The sequence below is a fragment of the Notolepis coatsorum genome (genome assembly GCF_963971535.1).
Source record: "Notolepis coatsorum genome assembly, chromosome: 2".
Lineage (NCBI taxonomy): Eukaryota > Metazoa > Chordata > Actinopteri > Aulopiformes > Paralepididae > Notolepis > Notolepis coatsorum.
Genome location: NC_140166.1, coordinates 70652090 through 70675884, shown reverse-complemented (window position 1 = coordinate 70675884; position 23795 = coordinate 70652090). Strand labels below are relative to the sequence as shown.

At 41.0% G+C, this 23795-nt stretch overlaps 1 protein-coding gene across 1 annotated transcript; it reads left to right on the top strand.

Annotated features, from left to right (window-relative positions):
• Positions 1–762: 762 nt before the first annotated feature.
• On the top strand, positions 763–23216 carry LOC311223893 (myosin heavy chain, fast skeletal muscle-like; the record flags this gene model as incomplete). Its single annotated transcript, XM_084308654.1, has 40 exons — positions 763–808; positions 1324–1542; positions 1633–1776; positions 1874–2030; positions 2119–2146; positions 2244–2352; positions 2456–2548; positions 2636–2699; positions 2780–2878; positions 3002–3105; positions 3639–3777; positions 6188–6306; positions 7902–8051; positions 8158–8328; positions 8423–8723; positions 8944–9014; positions 9101–9188; positions 9304–9421; positions 9501–9624; positions 14949–15085; positions 15179–15434; positions 15542–15784; positions 15873–16049; positions 16996–17141; positions 17255–17345; positions 18082–18471; positions 18558–18684; positions 18765–18883; positions 18979–19175; positions 19268–19451; positions 19543–19708; positions 19824–19948; positions 20092–20400; positions 21491–21694; positions 21801–21926; positions 22256–22426; positions 22536–22640; positions 22762–22857; positions 22958–23089; positions 23196–23216. The coding sequence occupies exons 2-40, from the start codon at positions 1336–1338 to the stop codon at positions 23214–23216; spliced, it is 5808 nt and encodes a 1935-aa protein (XP_084164780.1). The 5' UTR covers positions 763–808; positions 1324–1335.
• Between the last annotated feature and the right edge of the window lie 579 nt (positions 23217–23795).

Sequence of the window (23795 nt, the reverse complement as noted above, 5' to 3'; positions counted from 1 at the left end):
GAACTAAATTTTAAAGTTTAATTGCATTGACAAGTTGACAAATACATAACTTAATGCATTTTAATGAACATAAACAGGAAACACATCTTTAGGCCATCCTATATAACAAAATAAGAACACAATAAATCGGCCTAACAATAATAGCCTACACAACATGTGACAACCAACCCCAAATCAAATGTGACGACCAACCCAAACTGGAATGTCTTGATAGCATCAAGGCTAACAGCCATCTAACAACTAGTTAGCTAGCTAACAACAATCTAAACTATATAGCTATCCCATCACACCTTTTAAGGGTAATAATTGTTTCATTATAAACCAATTGTGTATAAGCCTAGAAGAAAAATACTGAGGAGCGGAATATTTACAAATGGACATGAAAAACACAAAAAGTCCTCTCACCTCAAATTCAGCTGTTTCACTCCAAATATGACAATGTAGGTGAACTCTGACCCCAATTCTGGACATTTAAATACCAAAGTATGGGAGACAGGATCCTCTGGTGGTGAAATATAATAAATGTGACAACCTACCCGTGTGAATGACGGTATTGTAAAAATCCATACCTTTGACGGTATACCTTCATATTTGGTATACCTCCCATCCTTCAAATAATTGTTCTTTGGGGAAATAATGTGTCCATAATTGGGGATGTGTCCATAATTCAGTGTGATCAAATTTTAATTAATATACTGGGGGAAAAACATATAACTCAAGTAATAACGGAATAACATTAATACATGATTATTCTCTCAAGCAGGGTTCTACATTGTGAAAAGTTCTTCTGTGATCGGGTAGCAACAAGGTAAGAACAGAACATCCTACAACCTGCCATTATTTCTGCAATCTGTACCCCAGTGGTGGTTCAGAGTGAATTTAGTTTTGTTTCCACTTCCATAAGTTGGTCCAAGTGTAGGTTGTGAACTTAAAAATTGTCTTTCAGTAATATGCTACAATAGAAAACAAGACTAACATTTATTTTTGTTATATGGGAGATGTGGCTGATATACCAATACACTGCATGCAATATAGTTATCTCTTGTGCCAAAAAACTGGCGTCATGATAGACATCCAATCTACTGCAACCGTTTAGTCGGTTCAAACTCAAATGAACAAGGACACAAAGTATCAAAGATGCAAAGAATGGTGACATTAATAGGTATACTTCAATGTATTCATGAATGAGTGGTCTATGAGGTCTAAATATATATACACATAAGATAGGAGAAAACATGGTATCTTTTTGTCAGTCAAATATAAAAGCAGCATGTTTGTTAGTTTTAATCTTAATGTACTAATTATGTTTTTGTCTGTTGACAGGAAGCCGCCACCATGAGTACAGACGCGGAGATGGCCATTTATGGCAAGGCCGCCATGTACCTCCGTAAGCCAGAGGCTGAGAGGCTTGCAGCTCAGACCTCACCCTTTGATGCTAAGGCTGCTGCTTACGTGGCTGATAAGGAGGAGCTGTACCTCAAATGTACCATCCTGAAGAGAGATGGTGCCAAAGTCACTGTCAAAGTGCATGACACTCAGGAGGTAAATTAGGCTGAAGTGTTTCATACAGAATTCAAAGCAATACAACTTGCAGATGACTCGGTAAACTGAAATTGTGTTTCTGTATTTCAGGAGAAAACCGTTAAGGAAGATGATGTTCACCCTATGAACCCTCCCAAGTATGACAAAATTGAGGACATGGCCATGATGACCCATCTCAATGAAGCCTCTGTGTTGTATAACCTCAAAGAGCGTTATGCCGCATGGATGATCTACGTAAGATATTCTCAAATATGAGTAAAAGGTGCAATATTAATTAATGACCCTTAAGATAACTTACTGTAAATGTTCCTAAATGTCTATTCCCCTTCAGACCTACTCTGGGCTGTTCTGTGCCACTGTGAACCCCTACAAGTGGCTCCCAGTGTACGATTCGGATGTTGTAAATGCCTACAGAGGCAAGAAGCGTATGGAGGCCCCACCCCACATCTTCTCTGTCTCTGACAACGCCTTTCAGTTCATGCTTACTGGTATGTCCTGGTCATGAAAATCCTATGAATTATTATTTTTGGTTTGGTTAAACAGATAATAAATATGTATTTTCTTTACCTTTCACAGATAGGGAGAACCAGTCTGTTCTTATCACGTAGGTTTCTCATCTATTGTTCATCAAAAATATCAATATAATCAAAATGATTGAAATTAGTTTGTGAGTTTCTCTTAATTCAATTATCTATACACAGTGGAGAATCTGGTGCCGGAAAGACTGTGAACACCAAGCGTGTCATCCAGTACTTTGCCACAATCGCAGTGGGTCCTGGTGGAGAGAAGAAGAAAGAATCAAAGATTCAGGTAAAATACTGAGAGAATATACTGAAAATGGAAACCACAGACATTTGAACAAAGAGTGGACATTTACTGATATGATTGTTAAAATGTGAAAATGTAATTATAGGGGTCACTGGAGGATCAGATCATTGCAGCCAATCCCTTGCTGGAGAGTTATGGTAACGCAAAGACCGTGAGGAATGACAACTCCTCTCGCTTTGTAAGTTGAATATTTTCTTTTCTATCAAATATCACTTGGGCATTACTTGGTTACACAATAATAACACTGTTGTGTTCTTCTGAAAAGGGTAAATTCATCAGAATCCACTTCCTCCCAACTGGCAAACTGTCCAGTGCTGATATTGAAACATGTAAGTATAACATTCACATACAAAATTAAACAAGTGACATTATTAGTAGGCTAGATATTTATTATGACCAAACCTCATAGATCTGCTGGAGAAGTCCAGAGTGAGCTTCCAGCTTCCAGATGAGAGAGGCTACCACATCTTCTACCAGATGATGACCAACCACAAGCCTGAGCTGATTGGTGAGCTGAATAACTGATTAACCTATAACTGATATAACTCATCTTAATTGTCAACAACAATGGTCCATAATCATTTGACGGAAGCAGATCCAGTATAACTTATTTGTTGTGTTTCCACACCAGAAATGACTCTCATCACCAGCAACCCCTATGACTTCCCCATGTGCAGTCAGGGTCATATCACTGTGGCCAGCATTGATGACAAAGCGGAGTTGGATGCCACTGATGTGAGTGATGTGTAGTAATCTACCTACAGATGTTCCAACTTATTATATTATTTTGTATGTTTAAATGTTAATTTAAGAATAATTACATTAGGCTACATATGCACTTTCTCAAATTGCCATAAGATGGTAAATTACTTAGAATTAACCTGACCCGTCAGATGGTTTGTTACACAGAAGAACCATCTGGGAAGTATAGTTAGCATGAATTTTCAAGATGAAAAGCAAGTCAATACATTGCATTAAAGCAAAGCAGCAATGATCGCTTATCCACTTATCCAAAACATTTTAATTAAAAAACCTAGTTGGCCTGAAGGAAGCACTATGGAGCTCAAATTTAGAAGGCCTTCAATTCAACACCAAAATTCTAATTACAGAGAAACGTAGCTGACATATCCAGCTTTCCTTGCTCTACAAGTGTGCCTTTAACCCACTAGTCCACAATAAAGCTCTTGGTCACTTGTCTGCATGTGGCTGACATTCTTATATATATATATATATTTTTTTTTTACAAATTTCAACTTCATTTCATACAGGATGCTATTAATGTTCTGGGCTTCACTGGTGAAGAGAAGAATTATATCTGGAAGCTGACTGGTGCTGTGCTTCACCATGGCAACTTGAAGTTCAAGCAGAAGCAGCGTGAGGAGCAGGCTGAGCCTGATGGCACAGAGGGTGAGTATTAAAACATAGGTTCACTATTTTTCAAACCAGCCCTTATGTTGCTTCCTATTATTTATAATCATGCATCGCAAAATCTCACTGATAGATTTAGTGTTGAGAAACATATCCCTCCACTGCAGCTTCTCTGTGGACTTAATTCAGTCTCAGTCTAATAGGGAGGTGTAGTGGTTACGTCATTTTCGTTTTTTCCTGTTAATGTATTTCCCCATTGCCCATTTCTAAAACGGTTCGTTTAAAACAAATAAAGCATGGACATTGGCATGGTGTACCTTTCTGTGCGTATTCATCCACAATCTATAGCTCAACATGAAAATATTCGCAATTAATCGTAAAGGTAGCAAAATAACAACGTTTATGTTTTCGTTCGCTGGGAAACTACACTGGTATTTGGCGCTGCTGACTGACGTCACCACAGCGTAGACGCCTGGCTTTAGTCGCAGACCTAGGATCAGATTTCCCTTACATTCCATAAGCTTAACAATTCGTACAATGGGAAAATAACTGACCCTGAATCTGTGGCTAGTATCTCTCTGGTGATCATAACCAGATCATAACAAGATACACTACACGACCAAGGTACCCATGTACATGTCAAAATACTTCCCAAAGGTCAGTGAATACCACGATCACAACCCCAGAGGGAGCTCCACAAATCATGTTAAACCCAGATTCGGCTCAAATAAGGGACTAAACACGTTTCGCAATTATGCCACATCAATGTGGAACGCCCTACCCAAAGCTGTAAAGGAATGTGGATCACTACCCACTTTCAAAACCTCTCTCAAGGGACACCTACGGGAGACTGCAATTCAACACTGGCCCCTGTAAATATCCTAACCCAACCCCCTCCAATGTACAGTCATTTACCTAGTATGGTTTTGTCAATAGTTCAATGTACAATTGTGTTTGTTTGTACAGTGTCTCCCCCCCCCCCCCCCCTCAATGTACAGTGTTACTTGTTTATACAGTGTGCCCCCCGCCCCCCCCCCCCCCAACCACCTCCAATGTAAATTACCCAGTATGGTTGTCAATATCCCAATGTACCCAACCCCCCCCACCCAACCTCCTCCAATGTACAGTTTCTACGTCAAATGTATATACTCCCTTTTCTTGACTCCTTCTGTATCACAAACAGTACTGTATTTGCAAATCTGGTATGTCATAAATGTATAGATGTAGCAGTACTGACTATCTGTATGTCATGTATGTCATATATGTCTATATGAATTGAAAATGGGGGACCCTGATGGAAACAAGACAAACGTCTTTCTCAGGTCTGCATCCCCTTAACAATTGTATGTATTGAGCCGTACTGTATTGTACCCATTCTGCAATCTGTTAAATAAAGTTTTCATTCATTCATTCATTCATTCATTCATTCATTTATCAGATGAAGCCAACCACCATTTCTAAAAGCAACAACCACGTTATCATTATTTGTATTCACTGCATATTAAATCACTGTAAATACTAATGTAAATCATTGTTTTGTTGTACATATTGTGTGTATAGTCTATAACGTTATTGTTTTTACGGCAGGCTCTACATGCCCCAATTTAAAATGGTTATCTCCTCTTTGTATACTTTTGTCCTCACAAACAAAGTATTCTGCCAGGGAACTTATAGACACGACAGTAGTAGGCCTATAGTTATAAGGTTTTTGAGCTTGTAACGTTCACGCTAGTTAGCTATCGTGGTATCAGACGGCCGTGACGTGTAGCTAGCTAGCTTGCTAGCCGGCATGATGTGTGCAGTCAGTGCACAGGTCTGAGAAGAGGACCTGCACATTTTACTCTGTCCCGAAATGCCTCTACATGCCCCGATTTAAAATGGTTAACGACAGTAGACATTGCTAACGTCTAGTACGTTTAGCGAGGTAACGTTAACGTTAGCTAGCTAGCTAGCTTGGTATCAGCTGTGACGTGGATTAGGCGACAGCACTGAACAGGCTGCCTAGTGAACAACAGGCTGCCTAGTGAACAACAGGCTGCCTACTGGTAAATGTAGTTCTTTTTTTACGACAAATTAAAAACCTTATAACTACCTTTATTTCAACCAAAAATGCTTAAACAATAATGTTATGTATACTGCCCTTTTCAGCCGTTGAGCACCTGCCCCTCTAAAGTCCTGTGCACGTCCCTGATGCTATCTATTTGCTATGCTAGTGTACCTCTATGGCAGTACACTGTCTCTTTACTATGCTAGTGAAACTCTATGACATTATTTTGTCTCTTTGCTATGCTAGTGTGACTCTATGGCATTATGCTGTCTCTTTGCTATGCTAGTGTAACTCTATGGCATTATGCTGTCTCTTTGCTATGCTAGTGTGACACTATGGCATGAATCGTGAATCCAATATTCCTGGATATTTCTCCTGAATGCGTTTTATACACATTTTCAGAGGCTGACAAAATCGCCTACCTTTTGGGCCTGAACTCTGCTGACATGCTGAAGGGTCTGTGCTACCCCAAAGTGAAGGTCGGAAACGAGTATGTCACCAAGGGACAGACTGTGCCTCAGGTGAGCAAGATACATTACATCCTTCCCCTTCTATGTATTTCACACACAGCCACGTTGGAACTTTAAATCGGTAGGGGGTGCTGGGGGGTTGCCAGATGATAAATTTTTTTTTTTTTTTTGTGGTCAGGCCACTGAACTTAGAATCAGGCCAGGCCAGTGTTTCTAGTTGCACCAGCGCAATAGTTAGATAACCTTGGTGGGGAACAGCCAGGAGATCACTAGCTAACCTGTAATAATCCCCCCCAGAAAAATTTACTTTGCATTTGATATATTGCAAATATATGCCATCACACACACTGGCATTTAAATAGTTAGAATTATAAAATGAATATGTGGTGTTATGATCAGGGCTGAAGTTGAATAAAATATTGTATTTATCAATTACAAAAAACTGAAAATCCATAAAAATCTGTGTTGTTGCTAATCATACATATGCTAGCCTGTTTTTTAACAATAATTTGTGATGCCATCACAAACACTGGCATTTAAAGGGTACAAATAAAAAAAAATCCTGCTACAGAATGCAGGAATTGAAGTCTTTGTAACAAAAAAAATCCTGGTGGGGGACCCCCAGACCCCCTGCTTAAAAAGTGGTCTGACTGGGGCTATATTTCCTGGCCTGAATGATTTCCCCAGTCCGGCCCTGCATTAAAAGCCTCCAATGCTTATTAGTGTGTGTGCGTTTGAACGTTTGCATGTTTCAACCATACATTTCCGTTTAAATTTTTTATTTTTTTTTACCTCCTATAATAGTGGGGGTCACGGCTCTCCGACACCGTTTTTTTTGGGTCGCGGCCTGAAAAGTTTGGGAACCCCTGGTCTAGCCTGTACCCACCAGACATGTTGCTGGCCCCGTCAAAACAGTATCCTATCAGCCTCTCCATGGGCAGGTCGAGGCGTAAAAGTATTTTATACACAAAAACAGCGTCTCAGCTGTTGTGTCTGGGCCGGGCATTGTAAAAACCCCAAAAGAAGTTCTGAGCTTCCAAGTTGTCATCGGCGAAGGGCGAACTGTATATTACACGAGAATTGTTCTTTTCCAGTGAGTGACATCAGTGGTTCCGTCAGCGCTCAAGCCAAAGAATGGGCTTTTGGATGCTTTGCCTCTAATTTGTCGCTGAATATCATGGGCAAACAGCTGTAAGATTTCGTTTTGGATGTTGTTGGACATCCAGTTGTCTCTCTTTTGGAGCAAATTCTTCAACTCGGGATCAGACAATACACACAATACACACAATATTAAAATGGTGAAGTGCTTTGAGCAGGATAAACTTATAATATACAGTGTTACAGTTATACAGTTACAGTATATACAAATATATAAATACTGTCATAAAAAAAACATAAAAAAAAAAATTATATATATATATATTTTTTTGTGCAATAACTGAGGGGGGGGGGTGTGCTGCAGCACCCCCCGCACCCCCCCTTCCAACGTGCATGGGTCACAGCAATTATGTTGCTTCACATTTTCCTGTATACACTATTTCCAAAGTAACATTTTGGAGAGTGTGTGCAAGTGGCAGACTGACAGCATTGGAGTGCTAATGTATGTAGATACATGCATTTTAATTCAATCAAATACATTTTTTCAGGTCTATAACTCTGTTATGGCCCTGGCCAAGTCCATCTATGAGAGGATGTTCTTGTGGATGGTCATCCGTATCAACCAGCAGCTGGACACCAAGATGCCAAGATCGTCTTACATTGGTGTGCTGGACATTGCTGGGTTTGAGATCTTTGATGTAAGTATGCAATTATAGCAATCTATAGACTGCCTAATTTCATGGAACGACATTTCCTCAAGTAATGTAGGAGATTAGACTAATATATATTTCCCCCAACTGACAGTACAACAGCATGGAGCAGCTTTGCATCAACTTCACCAATGAGAAACTGCAACAGTTCTTCAACCACACCATGTTTGTCCTGGAGCAAGAGGAGTACAAGAAGGAGGGCATTATCTGGGAGTTCATTGACTTCGGCATGGACTTGGCTGCCTGCATTGAGCTCATTGAGAAGGTACACCATAACGTTGTGACTTATTGAAATATTCCTTAGAATGCCACAAGGTGTGTCTAAATGATCTGTATATCTCTTTTCCACTTTTATAAAGCCCATGGGCATCTTCTCCATCCTTGAAGAGGAGTGCATGTTCCCCAAGGCTTCTGACTCTAGCTTCAAGAACAAGCTGTTTGACCAACATCTTGGCAAGAACATAGCATTTGAGAAACCAAAACCAAAAAAGGGCAAGCCTGAGGCCCACTTCTCCATGGTCCACTATGCTGGAACTGTGGATTACAACGTCACTGGATGGCTGGAAAAGAACAAGGATCCACTGAACGATTCGGTGATGCAGCTTTACCAGAAGTCTTCCGTTAAACTGCTGCCTGTACTGTATCCTGCTGCAGTGGAAGGTACGTCATTATGAGAAATATACTTTTAAGTGTGATTATTAAGATTTGTACTTTGGTCTAAGCGACAATTATCTCAACTTCTAAGTATCCTCTGTGTCATACTAATTGTATTTTCAATGCTATCAATTAAATTACATTGTCCAACAAAAATGTCCAGCATAATTCCATTTAGATAATAATGTTGAATCTATAAACTGATGATGTATTATCAAATTATTAGAGACTGGTGGTGCAAAGAAGGGAGGCAAGAAGAAGGGTGGCTCCATGCAGACCGTGTCCTCCCAGTTCAGGGTAAGATCTAACAACAACACTTTTTGGAATTAAATACAAATAATTGCTTTTCATGAATAATATTTGGTTTTGATATGTATCTACAGGAGAACTTGGGCAAGCTGATGACCAACTTGAGGGCCACCCATCCTCACTTTGTGCGTTGCCTGATTCCCAATGAGTCAAAGACTCCAGGTACACTAACAGTTAACATGATGTCTTATTATGATGTGCTTTAGTGATTTAGTGTAGTGGAGTGGTAATGAGTCATTACATTGTCGTAATAATCGTGAAAAAATCTTCTCTGTAGGTCTGATGCAGAACTTCCTGGTTATCCACCAGCTGAGGTGTAATGGTGTACTGGAGGGTATCAGAATCTGCAGAAAGGGATTCCCTAGCAGAATTATCTATGCTGACTTCAAGCAGAGGTATCCATTAACTCTCAACACATTTTGAAACTTACAACTACCTAAGTGCTGAACATGACCATGAACTCTTTCACAAAAGGTACAAAATACTGAATGCCAGTGCCTGCCCTGAAGGACAGTTCATGGACAACAAGAAGGCCTCTGAGAAGCTGCTTGGTTCAATTGATGTGGAACACGAAGATTACAAGTTTGGGCACACCAAGGTAAAGAAAATACTAAATGTTGATTGACTTAATTGAATATGATGGCCTGAGAGAAGTCTCAATACTGACTGTATGGAGGGTGTCCACTAGAACCTGTAAAGCGACCTTGGGTCCTCTGAAAGGCGCTATATAAAACGAAGTATTATTATTATTATTAACCTAATAACCAGATAATTACATATAATTTATTTTCTTAACATACCAAACAAGTCGACTAAGACATTTCTGAGTCGGGTACTGCCCTAGTAAATGGACTGCAATTATACTGGAGAATTTACCCCCATGATTCATTTGGGTTGGTGTGAACACTGGAATCGAACTTGGGTGCAAACAACCACATCCTGTTCCACCTGTTTGAGGTGGGTCTCAGTCTGCTTCCAAGGAAACCCTGGAGTGGTTTGTTTGATGTGTGAAAGCAATCTGAAAAATATATCTGAAAACTGAACATTTAATAAGCTGATTGGACAGTTTTCCATTTATTTCCAAATATACTGTACACTTTTTCATCATCTAATCACAATGCTATTATTTCCACTGTGAGGTCAAAATAGCCACATAATGTTGTGATACTAAACAAACCTTGCATGCATCATTCATATCACAGTAGTGTGTGTATAAGTAATCACCAAAACATTTTTGTCATAGGAAAGAAACAGTTGTGATTGACAAAATGGCAAAATGGCTGTATTTATATAGCGCTTTTATCAAAAGCACTTTACAATTTGTTCCTCACATTTTACCCATTCACTCACACATTCACACACTGATGGCGGAGGCAACCATGCACGGTGCCAACCTGCTCATCGGGAGCAATTATAGGGTTAAGTAAGGGATAATGTATAGCTACGAGGTCATTGTCGCAAAATAATTGACCGACACGTAGTTTAAAATACCGAGCCGCTTCGGCGAGGTGTTTTAAACGTCAGTGAAGGTCAATTATTTTGCGACAATGACCGAGTAAAGCTATACATTATCCCGCTTATTACATGGCTAACTTACTAACAATATACCTAATTCATTTGACAAATCGCAGTTGTTCTGTGGCTCTGTCAGCCCAAATAAAGTGATTATTATTATCGCGGGCAGCTGTGTTCTGGCTCCGCTCGTCGCTCCGCCCCCTGTCATCGCCGGCAGCAGAACACCGCACTGAAACAGTGTGTGTCAGTGGGCTTGATTGCGAACAGCTGCGCACAGCGGTCATTATTGAAAAAACAGCGGTCATTATTGAAAAATAATGACCGCTGTCGGGGGGCTATTGACCAATCACAAGCAAGCATTTCGGCGAATGTGAAAACGCCATGTAATAAGCGTCTATAGCTCAAGGACACTTCGACACCCTGGCCTGGGAGGAGTGGGAATTGAACCTCCAAAAGACTGCTCTACCTGCTGAACCACTGTCGCCCCCACGACAATGTATGAGGTGCCGATTGGGAAACAAGTCTGTCAAATACAAGACACCACCTATCCAGTTATCCTGCGCGACCCAGTTGGTCCACGCGCGCCGCCTAGTTGGTGCGCCGATTGGGACAAAAGCCTGTTGAATACAAGACACCGCCTATCCAGTTGGACCGCGCGCAATACCCAGTTTTGGTCTGCCAGAGAGGACCAAATGGCCCGCGAGAGAGGCCCAGATGGGTCCGCACAAGGCCAGATTAAGAATTCAGAGGCCTCTGGGCCAGACTCTTGTGGTGGCCACACACACACACACGTGCACGCACGCACAGTGGCGTTTTTATAAAACATTGGTAGGGAGGGCGGCTACGTGGTGCAGTAGGCAAGGCGCTCACCACGAATACTGGAGACGCTGGGTTCGCCTGTTCGAGCCCAGCGCTCCACATTGCTTTCAGTTTAGCTGGTCGTCCGTACTAATACACATTGGCAGTATTAGGGGGTGGGAAACTGATGGGTAGGGATCGGGCGTTGTGGACAGCGACTCCTACAGGTCAGTTGGTGCGCCTGCGCAGTAGAATCAGGAAGCGATGGGGGAGGCGCGCCTCCAAAGCGCAGACCCCTGACGCTGAAAGATCGCGCCGCGCAGGTGAAAAAGATGCGACTGCTGTTACCTCGAGTATCGGAGGGGACTCGTGCTATGTATGACTTAGTCCACATTGCAGCCGGCTTGTGGGAGGCAAGAAACAGCGTTCGAGACAGGGGAGGGTTGAATTGGATGATACGAAATTGGGATGGGAGAAAAATTTAAAATGGGAAAAAAAGTGGATAAAAAAAATTTAAAACATTGGTGGGGCAGCCACTAACCAAGACTACATACCAGGCAAACTACAGTAATCAAAATGACAGTAATCGTTGTTCACAAATTTCACACCACATATCAGGCATAGGCTACAGGTAAGCCTGCATTGTTAGTCGTAAAAGCAAATTAATCTGTCCACGCTGAATTAAACCCTCTATTTTCCTCAGACTTTCCTTTTTTTGGATTTATCCATGGTTAGCTTACTGGGGGGTCGGAAACTCAAGATTAGTCACTTGTAGACGGCAGGGAGAGGCACGGGGTGTGACGTACTGTATATTTTAGTTGATGAAATATTTTTGTTGACTAAATATTTTAGTTGATGAAATATTTTTTCATTTCAGTGTCACAGTATGACATCGATCTTCAAAATAATAATAATAATAAAAATAAAAAATTTAAACAAAAAACAAAAAAGAAATGTGGAGGCCCCTCGTCACTAGAGGCCCACGGGCCGCGGCCCAAACGGCCCGGTCGTTAATCCGGCCCTGGGTCCGCGGGCCACCCAGCGGACCAAAACTGGGCCAAAACGTATTTAAAAGAATAAAGTGGTGTACTCCTGAATTTCCCCAAGGGAAATAAAGGAATATCTTATCTTATCTTATCTTATCCTTCACTTCCACAATCAGATCAGTCAGCATTTGCGCATGTTATATGATTCTTTCCCACCTTCCCACACAGACAGAATGTCGGGAATGGCTAGAAGAATAGAAGTTGATAGAATTCTTAACAACGGACAAAAGGCACTAGAGAACACTTAAATTCACACCCTTTAATTAATGAAGCAAACTATAATAATTTATAATAATAATAATAATAATAATAATAATAATAATAATAATAATAATAATAATAATAATAATAATAATAATAATAATAATAATAATAATAATAATAATAATAATAATAATAATAATAATACACTGTGTTTGTATAGCACCTTTCATACAAGAATTGCACCTCAAAGTGCTTCACAGCATTACAAAAAGACAGGCATAAAATGAGCACAACATTGGCAGATCAAGAGCAATGCATAAAGTGCAGACATAAAGCATAAAATAGATAGCAGTAAAATAGACAAAGTCAAGGTAAGACATAGAACATTAAATCACATCGTTTTTCATATTAGGATCTAAGATCTAGGGTTAACTCGCTGAACGTTGAGCACCAGGACCCCCGAAAACCAGAGTATAGTCGGGTTTTCATCGTTGTTTCTTTTATTCGATATTTCCATTCATAAAGACATGGCGGCAGCCTGTGTTATCACTGGGGATGGGTCTGGGATCTCAAAAGTCCAATACCGCCGCCTAACACCTTGCGGCCGCTATTGCACTCCATTTGAAACGATGTGGCTTGGTGTCTGTCATTTTGGAAATGACACCAGACCACCCTGAAACTACACTCATATTCACGACGGTATAAAACGGAAATGTATGGATGGAAAAATTATCTGTTTTTTGCATCTTGACCGGAAGAAACTCAATGACAATCGACTATATTATTAGATCCATACCTATAATATATAATATAGCTTTAGGCCTGCAAACACAGCCACGTTATCCCCATGTTAAAAGGCGCTGGCCTTTCAACAGTAACAGTAAACAGCGCCATCTGGCGCTGAAAGTGTTAATATGCGTCTTTGTTTACGGTTTGATTATCACTGATACAAAGTAAAATAGTGCAGTGCAATAAAATAGTTAGTAAAATAGAATAAAATAATGCAATAGTGCAATGCAATAAAATAGTTATCATCGTATTTTTTCGGGAGGCCGGTAAGGAGTGCATTACAGTAGTCGAGTCGGCTTGAGATAAAGGCATGGATCTGGTTTTCAGCGTCCTTTTGATTTATAAATGGCCGTACTTTAGCTATGTTTCTAAGGTGGAAGAATTATGTTTTTGTCAACTTGTTGATTGTGATTTAAAGCTTAGGTCTGAGTCTACCATAACACCAAGACTTAACTCACTCAAATACAGTTAGCAGCTGGATAGACTACAGATGGAAATTAGCTTCTGCTAAATCTGGTGCAAACATATTTTCATGTAACAATGATTAATTGTCAAAAAAAATAAAAAACGATATTTTTTTTTTTTTTTTTTTTTGTAGATTCTGGGCTTTTCAGAAAACATTCGGGGCTTGAGCCAAAGTAGCCACCCCCTAGCCCCGCCCTGAAGTGGATGGGTGGCGTAGCGGAGATTGCGCTCGTCACCAATGCAAGAGACTCCGGTCTCGAATCCCGATGTCAGCATTGCCTGCGGCTTGGGCCAGTCGTCATACTATCTCAATTGACAGAGTTAGAGGGTGGAAGTCGATGGGTGGGGATTTGGACGTTGTGGACAGCGACTCCTACAGGTCGGTTGGGTGACGCCTGTACAGCAGAGACAGGAAGTAGCGGGGGCAGTGTGAGCCTCCCACGCGTTACTCCTCGCCACTGAGAGTCCGCGCTGTTCAGGTGAAAAGATGAGACAGCTGCCTCCTCGTGTACCGGAGGGGACACGTGATGCAAGGCTTCTATCCTCACTACAGCCAACCAGTGGGAGGCATAGTCTAGCAATGTTCAAGACAGGGGAGGGGAGAATTGGTCATACGAAATTCGGATGGGAGAAAAATAGAAAATAAGGAGAAAAAGTGGATAAAAAAAAAAGAAAAAAGGGTGAAGAAGGCTGGGAAAGATCAATTGGAAAACAAAGTAGCTCAGAACTGTGCATGATCTGTGCAAACCAAATTAAGTCATTAGCACTCAAAATGATGTCCAATGTTTGTTTTTTAATTGGCAATATGAATATGAAACAAAAGCAAAATAATACAAGCTGCCAAAAGAATAAAAATGTCACTTTTAATTCGGACAATTTCAAACAAACGTATGTGTGATTCAAAATGATTTTGACATTGTTGGAGATTAATATGAAGTGAATGGTATCTAGTAGGTAGGGAAATTAATCACATGATAACTGTTTCAGTGATAATGTCATCTATGATAAATCCATGCCTGAGTTTTATTTAAAAAAAATGCTGGCATTATCCCATAAAATAAAAACCAACAAAGTCATATAAGAATATGTCATTCATCTTATTCAGGTGTTCTTCAAAGCTGGTCTGCTGGGTGTCCTTGAGGAGATGAGAGATGAGAAGCTGGCTAGTCTGGTCAAAATGACTCAGTCTCTTTGCCGTGGTTTCCTCATGAGGAGGGAGTTTGTGAAGATGATGGCGAGAAGGCATGTTGAAAACAGCCACATTCTAAATACATTGTTATGTTAAAAAACATGCTAAAATGAATTTTGAATTGAACAGCAACTCTTTTTTCACAGGGAAGCTATTTATTCCATCCAATACAACATCCGCTCATTCATGAATGTCAAAACCTGGCCATGGATGAAGGTTTACTACAAGATCAAGCCTCTTCTACAGACTGCTGAGACTGAGAAGGAGCTGGCTAACATGAAGGAGAACTATGAGAAGATGAAGATAGACCTGGCCACTGCTCTGGCTAAGAAGAAGGAGCTGGAGATGAAGATGGTGTCTATTCTCCAAGAGAAGAATGATCTGTCGCTGCTAGCGGCATCTGTAAGTAGACTTCATCTGTCTAGAAACTGTTGATATATGTAAATGATAAACTGTCTCTCTGTTTTTGTCATATAGAGAATAATATTATCATTATTATTGTGCCCTAGGAATCAGATAATCTGTCAGATGCTGAGGAGAGATGTGAGGGACTTATCAAGAGTAAGATCCAGCTTGAGGCCAAACTCAAAGAGACAACTGAGAGACTGGAAGATGAGGAGGAAATGAATGGTGAGCTGACTGCCAAGAAGAGGAAACTGGAGGATGAATGCTCTGAGCTCAAGAAGGACATTGATGACCTGGAGCTCACCTTGGCCAAAGTGGAGAAGGAGAAACATGCCACTGAGAACAAGGTTCATAAGTATTTTCTCTGGCTAAATTCTCAAACGATAACAAGATGATCATTCATTTATGATAACATGATTTGTATTCCTTATTCAGGTGAAGAACCTGTCTGAGGAGATGGCCGCTCAGGATGAGAGCGTTGCTAAGCTGACAAAGGAGAAGAAAGCCCTCCAAGAGGCACATCAGCAGACTCTTGATGACCTGCAGGCAGAGGAAGACAAAGTCAACACTCTGACCAAGGCCAAGACCAAGCTTGAGCAGCAAGTGGATGATGTGAGTTATGAGTTCTATAAAAATGTTGAAGAAAACAAACAGGCAATTTTAGATGAGCTGTGACCAATTTGTCATCAGGAAATTTTACATTTACAGTTTATTGCTGCCTGGGAATGCTTTAACCTGAACACGAGATCCATTATCTTTATGCAATTATGTAATTGGCGGACCAGTGTTGTAGACTAATGATACATGTAGCTGGATATATGTACAAAGTCCCATGTCGAATGGACTCTGCAGTGTACAATTTATTGCTTTTCAACGTTGAACATTAGCGCCACCATCTGGGTTATTGGTGTGATATTTAGAGTGAGAAATTGCCACATCAAAATCTTTGTGGCAAATTGAATGTCTCTATTATATGATTTTTGTGAATATCAGTTCACCATCATGTGACTGATTCACACAAACCTTTGGACATCTCTTTACTATCATGGAGCAAGCATGTGTGTCAAGTGTGGTGTCACTTCCTGTTTACAGTGCCTTTTTCCAAATTCGATTAGGAGTAGCCATCATACAGAAAGACCTAGAAACTTTCAGGAATACACATTTCAAGAAGCTGTGCTCTTGATGCCACACAGCAAGCGTTGTGAGAATCAGGTGAATAGTCAGGCTTGGAGGAGTGGTGGAAAGATTCTAAATGGCAGAAAATGCAATATGGCAGTCATGGGTCATCCTACTGGTGAAGTTGTAGAAAAGGGATAGCTTGGATGAGCACAAACTCTAGTGTCAATCGGGTTTACGGTGTTTATCTTTGAATGTTTGGCAACGATCTGATCAACTGGCATGAAATGTGATGTGTTGTGTTGACACACCAATATCTATCATTATGTCTTGGCAAACTATTTATTAACATTTTGGGATGGTTCAACCGATAGACAAACGTATACTAGCTGCTTGGTATACTAATCCTATTGTTGACCAATTTCTAAACTTAAATTCACAGCTTGAAGGTTCTTTGGAGCAAGAGAAGAAGCTCCGCATGGACCTTGAGAGAACCAAGAGGAAGCTTGAAGGTGACCTGAAACTGGCTCAAGAATCCGTCATGGATCTGGAGAATGACAAGCAGCAGTCTGACGAGAAGATCAAGAAGTAATATAGATTGGGTTTCACTTATATACTGTACTGTATATTTTCTCATGCATGACATAATATACTGTGTGAAGATGAGGTAACTATACTGTTTTTTCTTATGAATCTTATAGAAAGGACTTTGAAACTTCCCAGCTGCTTAGCAAGATTGAGGATGAGCAGTCCGTGGGTGCTCAGCTTCAGAAGAAGATCAAGGAGCTGCAGGTGAGTACCATTATACTTTACCTCTTTCGTACAACATATTCGCCAAACATTCGCCAAACATTAGATTCTGATTGGCTGAGAGTATGGCATTTATTCATTGAATCCACCAAAGTTTCGGTTCTAAATCAATTCCGAAAAATTTACAACACAACTGATTACTATTGATTTTCAATTGTAATTTACTTTACCCTTGCAATGACACTCAGTAGCGAGAGAGAGCCACAATCTGAGTCTAGCCAAGATACAAGATTTATTATTGCCAGTGTTAGTACTAATCATTTTGTTATGATGTGGTAGCTATGTCCCAGCCCAAAACCACCAAGGCAAAATGTGTAGTTGTTTGCTGGAACATTAACAGTGAATAATGATTCCATTGCATAGGAATCTAATGTTTGTGAATAATTGTGTTCCATGCATTAGTTAGATCTTCAGGTATTGCCAGGAAAACAGAGATATCACTAGCTAAATGATTTTATTTTCAAAAGTTAAAAAGTTCATATTTTCCACGTTTTTGTGGAAATTATATTATTTGATCGTAAGCGGTTGTATGAAAAATGTACTTGGGCCCAGGAGTTACAATTTAAATGCCCTTTGTGCAGAGTGTAATGTGTGACACCTCTGTGTTGTGACATTAAAGAGTGCTACACCTGGCTGCTCCTTCATTTTCCTTCAATGAACCTATTGTCAAACTTATGAATTGCAATCACTCATCATATGAATTTTAAATCATTTAAAGGCCCGTATTGAAGAGCTGGAGGAGGAGATTGAGGCTGAACGTGCTGCTCGTGCCAAGGTTGAGAAGCAGAGAGCTGACCTCTCCAGGGAACTGGAGGAGATCAGTGAGAGGCTTGAGGAGGCTGGTGGAGCCACTGCTTCTCAGATTGAGATGAACAAGAAGCGTGAGGCTGAGTTCCAGAAGCTGCGTCGTGACCTTGAGGAGTCCACCCTGCAGCATGAAGCCACCGCATCTGCTCTCCGCAAGAAGCAGGCTGACAGTGTTGCAGAGCTGGGAGAGCAGATCGACAACCTCCAGCGTGTCAAGCAGAAGCTGGAGAAGGAGAAGAGTGAATACAAGATGGAGATCGATGACCTCTCCAGCAACATGGAAGCTGTTGCTAAGGCCAAGGTATACTAATCTACACAGTACATATACATTCATGTGTAGAACACATGTCTGAATAAATTACACAACCCATTCAATGTGATTAACAGGGAAATCTTGAGAAGATGAGTCGCACCCTTGAGGACCAACTTAGTGAACTGAAGGCCAAAAGCGACGAGAATGTGCGCCAGATAAATGATATCGGCGGTCAGAGAGCAAGACTTCTAACTGAGAATGGTGAGTTTTTTTTTTTTTTTACTCTAGCATTTTCTTTTTTTACTCTAACGTATCTAAAATAAATCAAATTTCAAAATCAGGTGAGTTTGGTCGTCAGCTTGAGGAGAAAGAAGCCCTTGTCTCCCAGCTGACCAGAGGCAAGCAGGCCTTCACTCAGCAGATTGATGAGCTGAAGAGGCAGGTTGAGGAGGAGGTTAAGGTGAGCAGAATCTTCTCAAAAAGGTATGACAGATCTTTTTCTTTGAATTATTATTGTCTCTAATTAAATTGTACTTATTTCAATAACCTTTTTAGGCTAAGAATGCCCTTGCCCATGGTGTTCAATCAGCCCGCCATGACTGTGACCTTCTGAGGGAGCAGTTTGAGGAGGAGCAGGAGGCCAAGGCTGAGCTGCAGCGTGGCATGTCCAAGGCCAACAGTGAGGTGGCCCAGTGGAGGGCCAAGTATGAAACTGATGCAGTCCAGCGCACAGAGGAGCTTGAGGAGGCAAAGTAAGTCAATGTTGTTATTTTTTACTGTACATCTCAACAAACATAGTTAATTACATTTCATAACATTGTTACATTTAATAATTGTTCACCAGGAAAAAGCTGGCCCAGCGCCTTCAAGAGGCTGAGGAGCAGATTGAGGCTGTGAACTCCAAGTGTGCCTCTCTGGAGAAGACCAAACAGAGACTCCAGGGTGAGGTGGAGGACCTCATGATTGATGTGGAGAGGGCCAATGCTCTGGCTGCCAACCTTGACAAGAAGCAGAGGAACTTTGACAAGGTACATTGATATTCATGACTTTAACTAAGGACATGTAGTGAGAATTTGTGCCTCCAAATACTAGGTTACATTTCTCTAAATGACTTTGCAGGTCCTGGCTGAGTGGAAGCAGAAGTTTGAGGAGGGCCAGGCAGAGCTGGAGGGAGCTCAGAAAGAGGCTCGTTCTCTCAGCACTGAGGTGTTCAAGATTAAGAACTCCTATGAGGAGGCCCTGGACCAGCTGGAGACCCTGAAGCGCGAGAACAAGAACCTGCAGCGTGAGTCCGTTAAGAAAAATAACTGTTACTTAATACCATGATAGATGTAGATGAACACACTAGCTAGGAAAGCTGCAATGTAGTGTTTCTAATCCCTGTTTTGTGGTATCTACAGAGGAGATATCAGACCTGACTGAACAGATTGGTGAGACTGGAAAGAACATCCATGAGCTGGAGAAGGCCAAGAAGACAGTAGAAACTGAGAAGTCAGAGATGCAGACAGCCCTTGAGGAAGCTGAGGTAAATATTATCTTAGCTATCTCTACATTATAATGTTATTTTGTTTGTAAATTTTGTTTTTACAGTTAATCAAATAATGTATATATATATTTCCATTACATTCGAAAGTGAACCAGGACTATATATTGGATGTATATTTTTAGGGAACTCTGGAACATGAAGAGTCCAAGATTCTGCGTGTCCAGCTGGAGCTCAACCAGATTAAGGGTGAGGTTGACAGGAAGCTGGCAGAGAAGGATGAGGAGATGGAGCAGATCAAGAGGAACAGCCAGAGGGTGATTGACTCCATGCAGGGCACTCTGGACTCTGAGGTCAGGGGCAGGAATGATGCCCTGAGAATCAAGAAGAAGATGGAGGGAGACCTGAATGAGATGGAGATCCAGCTGAGTCATGCCAACCGCCAGGCTGCTGAGGCCCAGAAGTCACTGAGGAATGTTCAGGGACAGCTCAAGGTACTGCATGAGGAACCTTTGTATTACGCTGTCACAGTATTGTCCTCTATATGCTAATTAATCAGTGATCCAAAATATGAAAAGAATATAATGACATACATATAAACCTAACTCATTGACTGCCGCACTGTTTTTCCATCTTTACTCCCTGGCGCTTTGTTATTGGCCATTTTCACAATGTTTGTGGACCCATCGTATATTCTATATTATAGCTATGGAGACAATAGTATGGATAATTTGACAGACACTATTTATACTCCAACAGGGACAAAACTGTTTATTTCTACATACCTTTGTTTGTGCGCTATACCACGCAAAAAATCACCCCGTTTCACAATAATCCAGGCTGGTTTTCTAGATTGTGAGATATAGTGTTTTGTGCGGCGTATGTGCAAATCTCGCGGCTGCTCGCCTGAAACCTATATTATTGCCACGTCAAAGGTAAACACTACCATGTTTCTTCACAAAGCCATCGGGGGTGGGGGGGGGGGGGGTTCCGACGCTGCGATCATTACAAAAGTATGTTTTATGATGGGTTCGGTAAAATAGACGTTACCTTTGTCAGTCTCCACCCTTACTCCAAGTGTCTTGAATCACAACAGGATCGATACATATAACGTTAGGTGGTCCTCATCCGTTGTCTTCTTCTAGTCTGCTCGGGCCAGACTATACCACGGAGCCGAATAGGTTTCCTCTATAGTTTGACTATAGTATTTTTATGATTTACCAGAAGTGCTGAGTCCAACATAGTCTGGTGGAAATGCACCTTATCACCCATAATCATCATCCATATAATCTGTTTTGTCTTAGAAAAAAAAGAAAAGGAACTAAAAACGAGATATCTCGTTTTTGGCGCTCAACCGCTGGCTCTCAGAAACAAGATATCTCGTGATTGGCGCTCAATGAGTTAATTGCTGTTTACAATTATTTTTGTATTACTGTTGATGTCCCCCACTTGCATGAGATATTATAAATTAAGCTCCAATTCCACGGCTGCCTGAAGCTGAAAAGCATGTATGGCATACCCTTAATTGTAGCCACATTCTGACCTTTTGTGATAATTTCAGTCACATATGTCTTTTAACATTAGGATGCCCAACTGCACCTTGATGATGCTCTCAGAGCACAGGAAGACCTGAAGGAGCAGGCTTCCATGGTTGACCGTAGAAATGGACTCATGGTGGCTGAGATCGAGGAGCTGAGAGCTGGTCTGGAGCAGACAGAAAGAGGCCGCAAAGTGGCTGAGCAGGAACTGGTGGACGCCAGTGAGCGTGTTGGACTGCTGCACTCTCAGGTAAACAAACAACATTATCTGATCATTTGTTTTTAGGCATGTGTTTCTTTGGGTTATGTGTGAGCCATCCTTGAAACTCTTTATCTGTATAATGTTTTTCTTTTAGAACACCAGCCTTCTGAACACCAAGAAGAAGATTGAGACTGACCTGGTCCAAGTCCAGGGTGAAGTAGATGACAGTGTTCAGGAAGCCAGGAATGCAGAGGAGAAGGCCAAGAAGGCCATCACTGATGTGGGTTTACATTTCATGAGTTTCTTTATGGCCAAGAAGGCCATCACTGATTTGATTTGAAATCTTTATTTCGAACATCTAAATAAATACAAACAATATAAAATCAAAACAAATAATTGATTGAAAAAATAAACAAAAGCAAAACATAACTCAATTTACATGTTCGAAAACATGAAACATGAAACTGATGTGGGTTTACATTTCATATGATAGTTTCTTTATGGCCAAGAAGGTAATCACTGATGATTTGGTTTCTTCATGTCATTTCAGTCAACAATGTAACATTTTCTCATGACATTTCTAGTGAATACAAATTATTTATCTTCTAGGCTGCCATGATGGCTGAGGAGCTGAAGAAGGAGCAGGACACCAGCTCTCACCTGGAGAGGATGAAGAAGAACCTGGAAGTCACAGTCAAGGACCTGCAGCACCGCCTGGATGAGGCTGAGAATCTGGCCATGAAGGGGGGCAAGAAGCAGCTCCAGAAACTGGAGTCCAGAGTAAGATCAAATAATAGCCACATGTCAAGATATATATTGTTGAACTAATGTAGTCATCTGTACAATTACAGAGAAACATGGATTCTTAATATTTTATCCAATTCTGAAGGTGCGTGAGCTGGAAGGAGAGGTTGAGGCTGAGCAGAGACGTGGAGTAGATGCTGTTAAAGGTGTCCGCAAATACGAGAGGAGAGTGAAGGAACTCACCTACCAGGTATGTCATGTTCACATTCATGACAACTTGGTCATCATTAGTGTTTCTTTTGACTGAAGGAAAATATTGAACGATTGCTAACTCATTTAGCTGATTCATTTTAATTCCTTGCTTCCATTAGACTGAGGAGGACAAGAAGAATGTTGCCAGGCTGCAGGATCTGGTCGACAAGCTGCAGCTCAAGGTTAAGACCTACAAGAGGACGGCTGAGGAAGCGGTACGTTGTTTTAAGTCAAAATGCTCTACTTGTCTTTCTTCATGCTTTTCATTCTACTCTTAGTATTCCTAAGTAATACTGATCTATGAAACTTCCACAGGAGGAGCAGGCCAATGGTCACCTGTCCAAGTGCAGGAAGGTTCAGAATGAGCTGGAGGAGGCTGAGGAGCGTGCTGACATTGCTGAGTCCCAGGTCAACAAGCTGAGAGCTAAGACCCGTGACTCTGGCAAGGTAAATGTGAATATGTTATCTGTGAACATTCATACAGTGGATTTTAAGTATGATAAGACTCAAAACCTTCCATTGGATATTGTCTCAATATCTTTATCTTTTACAGGGAAAAGAAGCTGCTGAATAAGCCTCCAATCTGGACAATTGAAAACATGTTATATATTGTACAGTAATATGACAACATTATCTACTGTATTTCAATAAATGTTGCTTCAAAATCATTTTGTTTATCCTTTGTTTCATTACCATGTCCAACCAGTGTTAATTTCGTCAACTATTTAACATTTGTACAAACAAAAACGGCACATCTTCAGTGTTACCCAAACACACAAAAAACAGAAAGGTCCCAAGTCAGGAAGATGCGAGGAAAAACAGAGTATCCAAAAAAGTACGTTCCAAAACTCACCCAGGCACAATTGCGCAAAGCGGGCAACGAGGCACAGATCCAACGGATGGCAGAGAAAAGCAACAGCGGCGACTTCCATAGACGTCCTGGAGAAAAACAGACGAGGTACAACACGGGAGGGAACAAGCAGCAGCCAGTGGTAATCCAAAACGACCCGACACAGGACGTTAGGAACACCAGAGTATATAAGGGCTCCACCGAGCTGATTAGAACTCACTTCAGGTGCGCGAAGGTAATTGGTACCTTGAAGCGTGCGGAATCGGACCAATCCTCACAAATACAATTATAGTACAGTAGAAA